General features: G+C 48.6%; 1 protein-coding gene across 1 annotated transcript in view; it reads left to right on the plus strand.

Moving 5' to 3' along the window:
* The first annotated feature begins 12,007 nt into the window (after window positions 1-12,007).
* Window positions 12,008-13,247, plus strand: part of FOXO1 (forkhead box O1) — a 65,032-nt gene continuing 63,792 nt past the window's right edge. The window contains exon 1 of the mRNA XM_013179654.3: window positions 12,008-12,888. Within this exon, the coding sequence (XP_013035108.3) occupies window positions 12,211-12,888 (678 nt within the window). The 5' untranslated portion in view covers window positions 12,008-12,210. The remainder of the gene's footprint in view (window positions 12,889-13,247) is intronic.

Below are 13,247 nucleotides of genomic sequence, written 5' to 3' on the forward strand. Positions count from 1 at the left end.
TGCAGCTCTTGCAGGCAAGAATAATCTGGTCTCCTAAGGCTACAGGTGACACTGACTATAACCCACCTAAGGGGATCACACTTTAAAATCAATCTTCTCTCCCTTTCCACAGACACCAGCTCATTTTCAGGTCAATCCCTTTATTTTTAAGTTGCTATTAAGTCTACCGCACTGGCGTGGCATTTCAAAGTAAATTTAGTAGCAGAGGTTGAACAATACTCACAGATTAATAATTTATTACTGATGACTAAATTACTACAATCTTCCTGCCCTTTCCAGGAACACCGGTCCAATCCAGGTTCACACTTCAGTTTTTAAGTAACTATTAAGGCTTCAATACTGACATGGCATTCCCAGATTACTAATTAACGTAGCTTTTACCAAAGCAATGTACACAGGTGTTTTTAAATAATAGTGTATTTTATTAATACCACCTATACTGTTATTACACAGTACGATCAAACATACAATTTTAAGTTTAGCTGTGAATTCATTTCGCAGGAAAGATGGTTTGTTGTTCTAGTTGAAGGTCTTCCTGGTTAAGATAGTGTTGTATATAGCATGGTTTCATTTCATAGAATCCCAGAATGGTTTGGGTTGGAAGGGACCTCAAAGATCACCTTGTCCCAACCCCTCTGCTATGGGCAGGGACACCTCCCACCAGACCAGGTTGCCCAAGGCCCCATCCAACCTGGCCTTGAACACCTCCAGGGATGGGGCAGCCACAGCTTCTCTGGGCAGCCTGCGCCAGGGCCTCACCACCCTCTGAGTGAAAAATTTCTTCCTAATGTCCAATCTAAACCTACCCTCTTTTGGTTTAAAGCCATTACCCGTTGTCTTATCATTACTGTCCCTGACAAAGAGTCCCTCCCCACCTTTCTCGTAAGCCTCCTCTAGGTACTGGAAGGGCCACTTCTTCTCTGCAGTCATGTGATTTACCATTCTATAAAGCAAATGCTACGTCTTCATTGCTGTTGGACACCTGCAAGTCATCTCAAAACTTACCAGTAGGTGAAAGCTTTCCATCCAGAACTGAAGCAATGGCGCTACCCAACAGGTTGCTGTCAAGCACAGAAGTTGCCTCAAAAGTATCAATTGATATGTGACGTAGACTGGATCCAGAATTTGACAAGTCTTTAAGGAAATGCCAGTTGTCTGACAACCGTGAACACAGATAACATTTTTAATACTGCTTTGAAGAAGCACTTTCCTGGTCAATGTCCTGCCAGTTGTGTGGCTGTCAAGTTTGAGCCAGAACCACAGCTTACCAACGTGCTCCTTGACATGCCGTGATGTCTCATTTTAGGTAGACAGAGAGGATTGGGATTACCCTTGGAGATTGAAACAGTTTGAAACTATTGAAACGGTTGCACGTATTTCTAGTGGTCTACAGTTTGGGCTATTTTTGCACCCAGCCGTAGAGGTTTGAAGGTAGCTCGTGTCCAGGCCAGAGCTCGCTCTTCCAGGTTGTTCCTTTCAGTCAGAACAGACAGGCACCACCAGGGGACCACTCATCTCTCCTGGATTTGGATAAGTGAATTTGTTTTGCCTGTTTTTCTTCCTCAACAACAAATGGAGCCAAAGGTGATTGGCAAGTTTTGGATGCCTGAGTCACGGCAGGTGAATCTTACCCACACGCTGAACTGCTGGATGGAGCTGCGTGCTCCTCAGAAGCCTTGGCTAGCCCCAAAACGACTTGAAAGCTGCTCTTCCACCTCATGACTGTGAAGATTGCAGGTACTTTCCCCTTTGCCTGGAGATATTGTTAGAAGGCAGCAAAGGCCCGTTTTACTGCCATAACAAGTTAATTAGCTCCATTTTCCCCCAACGAAGCCAAGCAGAGGTTCTGTGGGAGCCACATGCGCTATATTGAGAATTAGGGCTTTTCTCCCGTGTTCTTGCTGTGCCTGCAGTGATATGGCTAACAAAAGCAGTCGTCTTCTCAAAAGGAAAATCGCATTTCTGAATCGCTTCCAACGGCCCGGATTGCTCTTTTGGTTTCTAGCTAAACTTGCCGTTTTAGAAGAAATTCCTGTTGCGAATTGCCTGCTTCCCTCACCCAGCCCTCGTGAATCATCTACAAGGGAGCAACGCGGTGCTGCTACCGTGCTGAGCACAGCAGCTGCCAGGCTGCTCGCTTCGTCTGCTACAAGGCGATGCCCAACATGAGCACTCAGCAGCTTCCATGGGTCATTTACACGACTTTCAGTAATTTTGCGTTCCCCCCCTAATCGATTCAAGGAAGATACGACGCCCATGTTCTGCAAGTTTTCCAAGTAACTCTTTTCATAGCAGGGTTGCCTGTGACAAGATGTGTAAAAAGCCTCTGCAAATCAGGAAGCTGTTCTGTGGTGCAGTCTGTAGAGGAAAAAGTTCACTTTATGCTTTTGGTGCTTGGCTCTGCCAGTGCAAGATTCAACATCTCGCAGCTTCGATTTCTGCGAAGCACTCTCAAAATATTTGTCACAGACTGCTTTTGCTTGAAATCTATGGGAGCGTAACAAGCTGTGCGAGACAGCATGCCAGCATGCTTGTGAAAAATCCCTTCTGGATGCTTGTTGCTTCTCTGCTTAGCATTTACCTTTGCTCTTGCTGCAGCCATGGTCTTGACCTTGCATTTACCTCCATGGCAGTTACCCACTTCCTTGCTCAGCTGCACATCTCGGTGTCTGGCTCCAACATTGTTGCACAAGCAGCAGGCTGGCAGCTAGACAGTAACCCCACTGAGGAAGAGATGTGCTGATTTCATCTGACATTGGCACATGAATTTACTTAAAATATCAAAGGCAGAATCCATTGACGTAGATGTTTTTGAAGACCCATTTGCACGACTTCACAGAAGTTTTTCAAATAGATGCCCTTCTTTTTTTTTTTTTTTTTTTTTTTTTTCTGACCACTGTAAGAAAATTCTGGGTTCAATCATGGGGGGGTCGCCACTACCCATGCTGCAGCACCGGTGTTTGGGATTAAGGATTGTGAAATCAATGTGGCAGTGCTCCACAGCTGATGTTTTGCAAGCCACCCATCTGGCCACTGAGTTACTTTGGCTGCTGCTTTCACAGCACCAGCAAGTATTGAGTCTCCTTTCTTACCTGCAGCTGGATCGAGCTGAAAGGTATGGATGGAGGTGATCTGGGCAACTCCTCCCAAAGGGACTTTCCTCTGGGCTGCGTCAGGCCACAGAGTAGTCTCCTGTGTCTGGAGAAACAAGAATTGAGGGGAAAGATTCTAATGCAGACCGCCAGTGCTACCAAACTGCAGTAGGACAAAGATTTATTCATGAATATTTGCTTAAAAAAAATGAACAAAAATGGTTTTTGGCAAATCAGAGATATTGGGCACTCGCTGTCTGGAGTCTACAGCTGTCAACAACCAGTCAGCTGCTAAGAAATTCAATGTGCTCACAATAAGTTTTATAGTCTCCCTTCTCAACTAGCAGACCTTTATAGTCTTTTAGGAACATGATGGCATCTTTTGGAGCTTCTTTGTCCTTCTTCTTTTCTTATCTCAGCAAGTAAGCCTGTTCTTGAGCCACCTTCCCACCCTCCACAGAGACCTCCACCAGATGACTGAATGTCACCTTCTTTGCTCTTTCTCCCTCTCTTCAAGCTTGCAGATGATTGGCACCAGTTAAAATCAATGCATTGGAGGGGGCTGAATGATACAGGAGCCAAGACTGTAAGATAAGGGTAAAATGCAATTATTGTCCATTGTTCAGTCTCCAGGGTGACAAATGGAGATTGTTAGTGACGAACCAAGTCATCTCCCAGCCTTGGAGAGGATGAGAACCTTCTGTGTTTTTGGTGGGCTGCAGCATGAAACCTGCCTGGTTTGAGAAACGTATTTTAGTGGGTTACTTACTGCTGTGCTGGGTTTCAGGTCTTGAGAAGGTGTACACCTGATTCACATCATAGGTACCCTACTGCTAATGGTGGCGTTGAGGAGGAAGGGTCTAGACAGGGTCAGACCGCTGATTGTATTGCAGTCCTGAAAGTTTTTAACTGGAAACCCCTGTTCTAATATTTAAAAAAATAAACAGAAAGCACCAAAACCACAACTCATTAGGTTCACATGATGAAGCAGCAAAGAAAGTGCCTATTTATGGAGGTTAAGGAGAATCCAGAGGGATGTAGATTGCCGTTATCTGTCTGAATAGTGCCTCCTGACATCACGAGTGGCTGAAAAGGCTTGTTCAGGAACAACGGGGACGGCAACTGTGCTGAAGCCTTCACACAGTGCTTTCGGTAGCAAGAGCTGCATTTCTTGTGTTTTGTGATAGAGGTATGCTGTCTACGTTTGCAGTGAGCCTCATGCACAGAGAGAATACTGCTGTTGAGTCTTGTGGGAAAAGCGTGTTCCCTGCTTGTTTCCAAAGTGACTTCTCAAGCACGTCGCAGAGGTTTGACAAAGAGTAAGATTAGGTGTATAAGTAAAAGAGGGGGAAAAAAGAGCTTTAAGGAAATGGATTCACTGAAAAAAAAATAGGAAGATATCAACTGAAAGGAAAACACATCTGGCAGATGTGGAAAAAATAATCAGTCCTGCTTTTCTGCACTGGATTTTGAATGTATATTGCAGTTTTGCAGCAAAACCGTGTAAGACTCAAGTTTTTAACAAACTCACTTATGTTAAGGAATTCTTTAATATTTGTTTCTGTCCCTTCATTTTATTTTGACTCCTGAGCCCTCCTTTGAGTATCTATCTAAACACTCAGTAACCATAGTTCCTGAGTGCTCCTGGGCACTAGCAAGAAATATACTGATGGGGCCTTGGCATTTATTTCGGTGGGACAGGGAGAGAGCAGCTGGCTGTCTGATACATCACCTCATTGAGTCCCTGGCATCCTTGGGATCATCCTTGGGATCCCTGGCACCCTCATCCTTTTGACCTTGCAATGGTCAAAAAAAATGGAGCACAGGAAGTTCTGCACCAACATGCGAAAGAACTTCTTCACGGTGAGGGTGACGGAGCACTGGGACAGGCTGCCCAGGGAGGTTGTGGAGTCTCCTTCTCTGGAGATATTCAAGGCCCGTCTGGACGCCTACCTGGGCAGCCTGCTCTAGGGAACCTGCTTTGGCAGGGGGGTTGGACCCGGTGATCTCTTGAGGTCCCTTCCAACCCCTACAATTCTGTGATTCTGTAATCCTTGGGCTTGTTTGTCTTCTCAGAGATGGAGGTTGATGCTTGGCCTTGCTGAAAGCACGGGTAAGCACAGAGGCTGCAGAGCTCCACAATTACTTCCAGCTCTGGCTCCATTTACTACCCGTTAAATATCTGGAAGGCAGGCTGTGGAGAGGACTTGCTGCTTCGTGTGTGGGTGTAGCTGGGGTGAGTCCTGTAGGAGGCACACACGAAGACTGGCCAGCCTCCTGCAGAGCTTGCCTGTGGTTTGCCATCTTGCTCATTCAGCACCTCTGAAATATTCTCATGGGTTTTTTATTTTGCAAAAGCTGCAATATGGGGGGCTTTGATACACTGATATCCTGCATCCTCTTTTTTCGTGGGCTGGCAGAGTTTCATCTCTCCTCATTTCTTGGTCATTCTCCTCCTTTCTATATTTTTCTTTTTTCTTTTTCTTTTTTTCTTTTTTCTTTTTTTTTTTTTCTTTTTTCTTTCTTTTTTCTTTTTTCTTTTTTCTTTTTTCTTTTTTCTTTTTTCTTTTTTCTTTTTTCTTTTTTCTTTTTTCTTTTTTCTTTTTTCTTTTTTTTTTTTCTTTTTCTTTTTCTTTTTCTTTTTCTTTTTCTTTTTCTTTTTCTTTTTCTTTTTCTTTTTCTTTTTCTTTTTCTTTTTCTTTTTCTTTTTCTTTTTCTTTTTCTTTTTCTTTTTCTTTTTCTTTTTCTTTTCTTTTTCTTCCTCTCTTGTGGCTTATTCCCTGTGTTGTGCCTTCTTTTTGTGATGTCCTTATCTCCCCCCACCCTTTCCTTTGTATCTTTTTTCTCTCTGCTCACCTTTTCCCTTCTCACCTTTCACTATGTTTCCTGTTTTCCAGCAGCTCTGGCACCCACTGGGGAGGATGCAGTCCTCTGCCTCAATGAACCGATCCCCTAGCATCAAAGGGGAGATATCAGCATCCACATTGCTGCCTGAGCCTCCACTTCTGTTCTCTTTCTCTCTTTTTCTTTCTCTTTCCCTCTTTCTTTCTCTCTCATGAGCTGCTTGAGCAGCCAGCGAGGTTGGTAGCCACAACTGGAGCTAAGAGTGAAAGTGGGTGGCTTTCAAGGAGCCACTGCTGATTTCTCTGCAGCTGCAGCAGCATTTCTGTAATGTGTGGGTGTGCGGATCCGAAGGGCCCCTTTGCACCTGATGCTCTTCTTTGCTTTGAGCCCCTTCCTAAAGCCCATCGATGATCCCCATCTCCTCCCTGGATGAGAAGCAACCAAGCTACCTCCTGCCATCTGCCTTCTTACTACTGATGGTGTGGCGTCAGCTCATCTGATCCTAGTCAAGGTTCACTCTTCAGTACTTGGCAGATGCAAAATTGAAACTGCTGGTTGCTCTTTCTATCTGTTTTCATGCTGGTATAGGGCGTGCTTCTGAGTTTAGGAAGAACCTGCTGCTGGGACCTCGCTGGTTTCAGTATTGTCTCCTCGCAGACCAGGGCTAAGCAAGGTTTGCATTTTCACCACCAGATCTCAACGCACGTAAACCTGTTAACAAACGGGGTCACAACAGACAGACTGTATTTATACCGGTTTTACAGAGCGGTGTACAAAAGTGCAGAACTACCATGATTCACCACAAGAGAGTACATCTGCCTGGGTTGTCATTGCTCTGCTGTGGCCCCTTGGCCTCGCTGCATTTATGGCATGGGCAGTATTTGCATTGGATGTACCTTACCTATGGAGCATCCCGTCCACACGCTGCCTTCTTTAGTGTCTTAGTCACCAGCAGAGTAGGAATATATGCATGTATGTCAAAATACTCCCTTACTATTATTGTCTACCCATGTTTCCATCTATATAAATCTAGTAGAAAATGTATATAATGATACCATGCATATGCATATGTGCAGCGTACGCGTAATGCACTGATTTGTATGCAAATACTTTGTAATGCAGATATAAATATGCTTTTCAAGCAAGAATTCAACAATGGAACAACGATTGTTTTTAAGAGTGAGCCTTTATTATGCCACCGTCTCTGTGCTGATTCTGGAATATACATTATTTTTCTTGTTGATGACAGGTAGCTATCACTTTTCCAGTGAAATAAAGGAAAAGAAGATGAAATAGTTGTCAAGCATTGCATTGTGCTGTGCCATGAATTTTCCTTCACACAGGCTCAAGAGAAACCACTGAATTATACCGTAACTGTCAAACATCCTGTTTTTAGTTTGTTGCTCAAACACAATAAAATTATTTAATATACAAAAGCTATCACATGAAGCTAGTCAGTTTTTCCTCAAGCAATATATAAAGGAAAACAACAAACGAGAAAGGCACCTGAAAATGTTGAAACACTGACTGCAGGATGTGGGAGAATATTGTAATGGATCGTATTTACGACAAAACAGAAACCCAACACCCTGGAAAACATACGTGCTGCTCGAGCTGTGTTTACTTCCAGGCACATTGGCCTTTGCATAGGGGTGGCTGGGTGATTCAGCTGAATCTGAAACCTGATAAACTCTTGCCTTCTGTTTTTACATCGCGCCCAGTGGTTGCACATGACACATTGAAAGCAGATAGAGCTGCTCAGACGCTACCTTTGGTATTTATTGTATTGATCCTGGTAAGGATCGTTTCTTGGGCACGTTGCACTTCAGTCTTTCACCTCGGCGTGCGTGCACGTGGTTGTGAGATGATGCATACCGAAATGTTGGGTCTTGGGAGACCGGACTGCCAGAGACCTCAGGGAAGTTTTTGTGTCAAATATTTCATTTGTCAAATATTGCCTTCCTCTTTGGCTTAAGAAATGTGGTAGCAGCTTGTGGTTCCCAGTAATGCACACCTCATTTCAGCTCATTCAGAGAATAGGATTTTGTCCTAATACTAATACTTAGTCACAGCACTGAGCCTGCTGGAGTTCAAGAAGTGTTTGGACAACACTCTCAGACATGTGGTCTGATTTTGGGGTGGTCCTGTGTGGAGCCAGGAGTTGGACCCAATGATCCTTGTGGGTCCCAGCCAACTTAGGATATTCTATGGTTCTATGCTTCTAATAGCCACGCTCAGTAAGAATCTGAGCCGCGTTAATCACAGCAAACAGTAAAGTCATATTAATATTTCTTTTCTTTGACTGGAAAAAACAACGCACTCAAGGAAATTTAAATTCCAATTCCTGCAAACAATACATCTTAGAAATGTTGTTTCCATGAAATCTTGTCCTCAAATCTTAATTGCTCATATTTTTGCAGATGATGAGAATGAAAGAGGCAAGAGCAACATCAAAGGGAATGGTGGAAAAAAAGCACAGTAAATGTTTGTAGTAGCAATTTGTAATAAAATCAGTCTTATTTTTGCTAAATTTTATATATATGTGTATATATGATTTATTTATTTCCTTGAAGCTAGAGTGGCCCAACCTCAGCAGCTGCTAGGTCTGTACCTGGATTTTGGGAGCCCACTCCCAGCAGCCCCATCTCCTGGCTTGGTGAGCTCAGTACTGTCTTTGTCCCTCTTTGGCAGCTCGCTTTCTGTCCTGGTCGGGGCTGCTGAGTCCTTCTGCCTCTGGGAAGGAGGAGGGGGTTGGCTGCAGGTGGTTCTTGCTGCCCAGGATTTCCACCTGTACATAGCAGAGACCGGATAGCTTCAAGTATGCTAGAAAATATTTGGTGGAATGATTTTTTTCAAGCCTAAGGACTGGGACTCAGTGGACCTGGATGCAAAGCCTGTTTCTGTACATGCATCTCTCTGTGGTGCCTGGTTATCCTGTTAGCCAAATGCTCCGGGGCATGGCCACTATTGAATCCAGGCAGGCTGCAGCCCTTCTGGGGTGTATGGGTTCAGCAGTGTCTCCTGCTTCTGGCTTGCACTGGTCCACCAGCCACTGATGGAGCCCTGAAAATCCTGGGAATTTGAGGGGAATTAGTGGTTTCACATTTTCCACATGCTACAAAATGTGCCATAAAAGTCAGACACTGGTGAGAGAGGGGGGAGGAAAATGAAGGTGCTGAGCTCCCCCATCCTTTGTCTGAAAGCCTTCTTTCTCCCAACACAACAGCTCCTGTGATACCAGGCACAAAAATGATGCTTCATCACAGCTTTTTGTTCTGTTAAAATGTCTGTTCTCTCTCACTGTGCACATACATGTAGAGAAGGGAGCTGTACATAGAATATGAGTGCTTGCAACTTCATGTAATCTCCTGCTGAATGTGATCAAAACCTCAGAAGGTGAATTATACATACAGTAGTAAAAAGACAGTATAGATCCTTTATTTTGGCTGCCTCGAACCCAGAATATGAATAAGAGGCTATGCTTTTTTCCACTGATGATAAAAGGCAATCTTCAGGTCTTTCATTTGAAAAAATACAAGTTGATGCTAAGGATGATAGGAGAAATTGCACTGTAGAGGAGTAGAAAATGGGAGCAGGAGTAGGAGGAGAGAAATGAAAAGGTGGAGTGTAGGAGGAGGGCCGTGGGAGTAGAAAATGAATTGTGGTGCATCCATCAGCATTTAGGCATTGTGGGAGATGAGATAAACTTAACGCTGTCATTTGTAGATGTGGTAAAATTTCTTGCACTGAGCCAGCACCGTGCTGAGCTGTTTTGGAAGGAGGAAGCCCCCCTCCAGCAGCCGAATGGGACGTTTGGTTTGTGGCAGGGTCTCCGGCGGGTGGTCAGTGGTGGCTGGGGACACGAACCCCCCAGCAACGCTCACCTTGCAGAACGAAACCTGCCATGCCGCGAATCGCCCGGCCCGGCTTGCTGAGCAAAGGCAGCGATGTGAACGCTCTGCCTTTATTGCTCCTTGCCTTGCTGGCCCTCACCTCTCACTGAAGGCTGTTTCCTCACTGTATTTACTGCTGCGAGCAGGCGTGGGGCCTGTGGCACGAGCGAGGGCCCCTCCGAGAAGGGGAGGTGAGCAACGCAAGGCGATGCAGGGCCAAGAGGGAGCAAGGCAGCGCTCGCCCTGCACGAGGATGCTGAGCTGAAGACACGCCAGGGCTCACTGAAAGCCCATCACAGCAGCTTTCTTCCTGCTTGGCCCAGCTGGCATCTAAGGAAAGCAATTTTTTTCAACATCTGCGTATACCAATAGAGGTCAGGGAACAACAGCTAGATTTTTGACCAGAGGAAAAAAAAAAAAAGAAAAAAAAGAAAAAAAAAAAAGAAGGCAATGAGCACAAGACTAAAAAAACAATCCTTTGAAGAAAGCCTGGTAACAAATCCTTTTCCTTCAGCAGGACGGGTGCCAGCCTGGCTCCTAGATTTTTTTATTTTATTATTTTTTTTTTTTTTACAGATGCCAATGACAGGAAAGTAAAAGAAAATGTTTCGGTACTCCTGGACACTTCTTTTGTTTTGGCTCCCTTTTAATCATGCCCGGTTGCCACATGGCCTGGCTGCCTCTCACGCACAGCCGCGTCCCGTGGTCCCTGCTCCTCCTCATCACCGGGGTGCTCGCCTGGGCTGCAGGGCGACTGCAGTGGCGCTGGATAACGCTGCGGGACAAAGCTGTTCCTAGCTGAAACATGGCATGCACGTTATTAGGTTGAACAGGGACTATATTGCTTTTTTTAAAAAAAAAAAATAAAAAATTACTGCTATTATTAATTTTAAATCTCTGGGCTAAGCGATACAGATTTGTGGGCTGAATCCTTTATAGGGCTTGGACAATGTAGAAGCAGCTTTAAAGCAACGCAACTCTGAGAACTGACACGCAGCCAGCCTATAATAACCACCTTTGGCATGTGGGGAAAGAAACATGGCAAAAAAGATGCTTTCAGATTCGATCAGTTACTCCACACGTGTGCATACGTGCGCTAAGGACATAGCTGGGTGTCATCACGTGCCTTAAAAAGCGTTTTCATAACAGCGCGTGCATGCAGACGTATGATCTGGCAGTAAATTGCACACCGTGGGCCTACGTCCAGTCTCGTCCTCTCCCTCCTAGTTATTGTTACTCATTTTCGGAAAATATCGGTTGAGGCACAACGGGCTGCAGTTAAATAACGCTTCCACTCGCTGCCTTGGTTCGAAGGGACGAGGAACGGGCTGGCCGTGTGGCCCTGGACGGGGACACCAAATGCCCCGGCCAGCTGCAGGTTTTGGGGCTCCCAAGCCTGTCGATAAAAGCCCTCTGCTACTGAAAACAAGGCAGATTTTTCTACCGGGTTTGCCAGTTTGAGGAGAGGAACATCATCCCTGAGCTCACTTGTCTAGGCTAAGGGAATGTCTCGATTTTAAGCACAGCAAAACTCCTGCGTCGCCTCGGACACACCTCCGGGCGCTTCGGGGCTGGGCGGAGGGGGGGGCACGTCCCGGACCCTGTGCCGCTTTTGGGAGGGGGTACGAGCCTTGGGGAGGGGATACAGACTGAGTGCCCCCGGAGGGAAGTGAGTACGGGGCAGAAATGAAGCGCAGCCCGTCAAACCTCCGAGTGAGCCCACCGCGAAGCTCCGGCAGCCGCCCCGAGAGCACGGCCAGCCCGGGGCTGCCCGGCGGGGACAGGGCCGGGGGGGCCGCGGCCTCGGGGGGGGGGGCGAGGGTCCCCTCGGGAGCCGTCCTGGGGACTTTCCCCGCAGCAATTCCCCCCCCCGCGGGCTCCGCACCTCGCCGGGACGGCACCGGCTACCGCCCCCTTCTCGAGCTGAAGGGCTCTCGCTCCCCGTCGAGGGGAGGGACCCCAAAATAACCCGAAAACACACGCACGCATGCAGCCCCCCCCCCGGGAGCAGCCCGGGGGCACCGGCACCCTCCCGCCCCGCGGCGGGGGGCGGCGCGGTGCTGCCATTGGCGAGGCTCGGGCCGGTCCCTCCCCGCCGGGAGGAGGAGGAGGAGGAGGAGAGGAGGAGGAGGAGGAGGAGGAAGGCTGGAGGCGGGCCCGCGCGGGGCGGTCGCTCCAGTCGGTCGCTGCCGCCGCCGAGGAGCCGGGCAGGGCGGCGGGGCCGGAGCCGCGCCGGGAGTCGGCGGCCGCGCCGTCGGGGCCGCGCCGTCGGGGCCGCGCCGGAGCCTGCATGGGGCGCTGAGCCGCCCCCCAAATCCGCCCCCGACAAGCCCCAGAGCCTCCGCCGAGCTCCCCCCCACCCCCCCGCTACCGGCCCCGCCATGGCCGAGGCTCCGCAGCTGGTGGACATCGACCCCGACTTCGAGCCGCTGCCGCGGCCCCGCTCCTGCACCTGGCCCCTGCCGCGGCCGGACTTCAACCCCCCCAGCTCGGCCACCTCCAGCCCGGCTCCGTCCTGCGGCGGGGCAGGAGCAGGAGGAGCAGGAGCAGGAGGAGGAGGAGGTGGCGGAGGGCAGCCCGAGGGGGCGGCCGGCACCGCCGCAGCCGTCGCTGCCGCCGCCGCCGCCGCTGCCGCCGCCGCCTCGGGGGCGCTGGGCGCCGACTTCATCAGCAACCTCAGCCTGCTGGAGGAGAGCGAGGACTTCGGGCCGCTGCCCCCCGCCGGCCCCCCGGAGGCTGCCGCCTGCCGCTGCGGGGACTTCCCGGCGCCCGAGGCCGGCTGCCGCCTCCACCCGCCGGGGCCGGTGCCGCCGGTGCCTCCGGTGCCCCCCGCGGCCGTGGCCGGGCTGTCGCCGGGCCCCGTGGCCGGGCAGCCCCGCAAGAGCAGCTCGTCCCGCCGCAACGCCTGGGGCAACCTGTCCTACGCCGACCTCATCACCAAGGCCATCGAGAGCTCCCCCGAGAAGCGGCTCACCCTCTCGCAGATCTACGAGTGGATGGTCAAGAGCGTCCCCTACTTCAAGGACAAGGGCGACAGCAACAGCTCGGCCGGCTGGAAGGTGAGGGGGGGGCTGGGGGCACCGCCGGGACCCCCCCCGGGGCTGGGGGGGCTGCGGGGTGCTCGGCGCTGCACACGCCGGCTCTGCTGCCCGCCGCCCGCTTTGCAGCGCGCTTGTGCCTTTCGCGTCTTATTTCATTTTTTTTTTCCATCTTATTTTAATTTATTTTATCATATTTCATTTTATTCTACCTTAATGTGTTTTATTTTATCTTATTTTCATTTCATTTCATCTTATTTTATTTAATTTTATTTATTTTATTTCATTTCAGCTCAGCTCATCTCGTTCCGTTTCACTTTTATCCCACTCCATTTCACTTTGTCCCACCGCACTTCATTTATTTTATTCCCAAAAGGAAG

Source organism: Anser cygnoides, chromosome 1 (genome assembly GCF_040182565.1).
Source record: "Anser cygnoides isolate HZ-2024a breed goose chromosome 1, Taihu_goose_T2T_genome, whole genome shotgun sequence".
Lineage (NCBI taxonomy): Eukaryota > Metazoa > Chordata > Aves > Anseriformes > Anatidae > Anser > Anser cygnoides.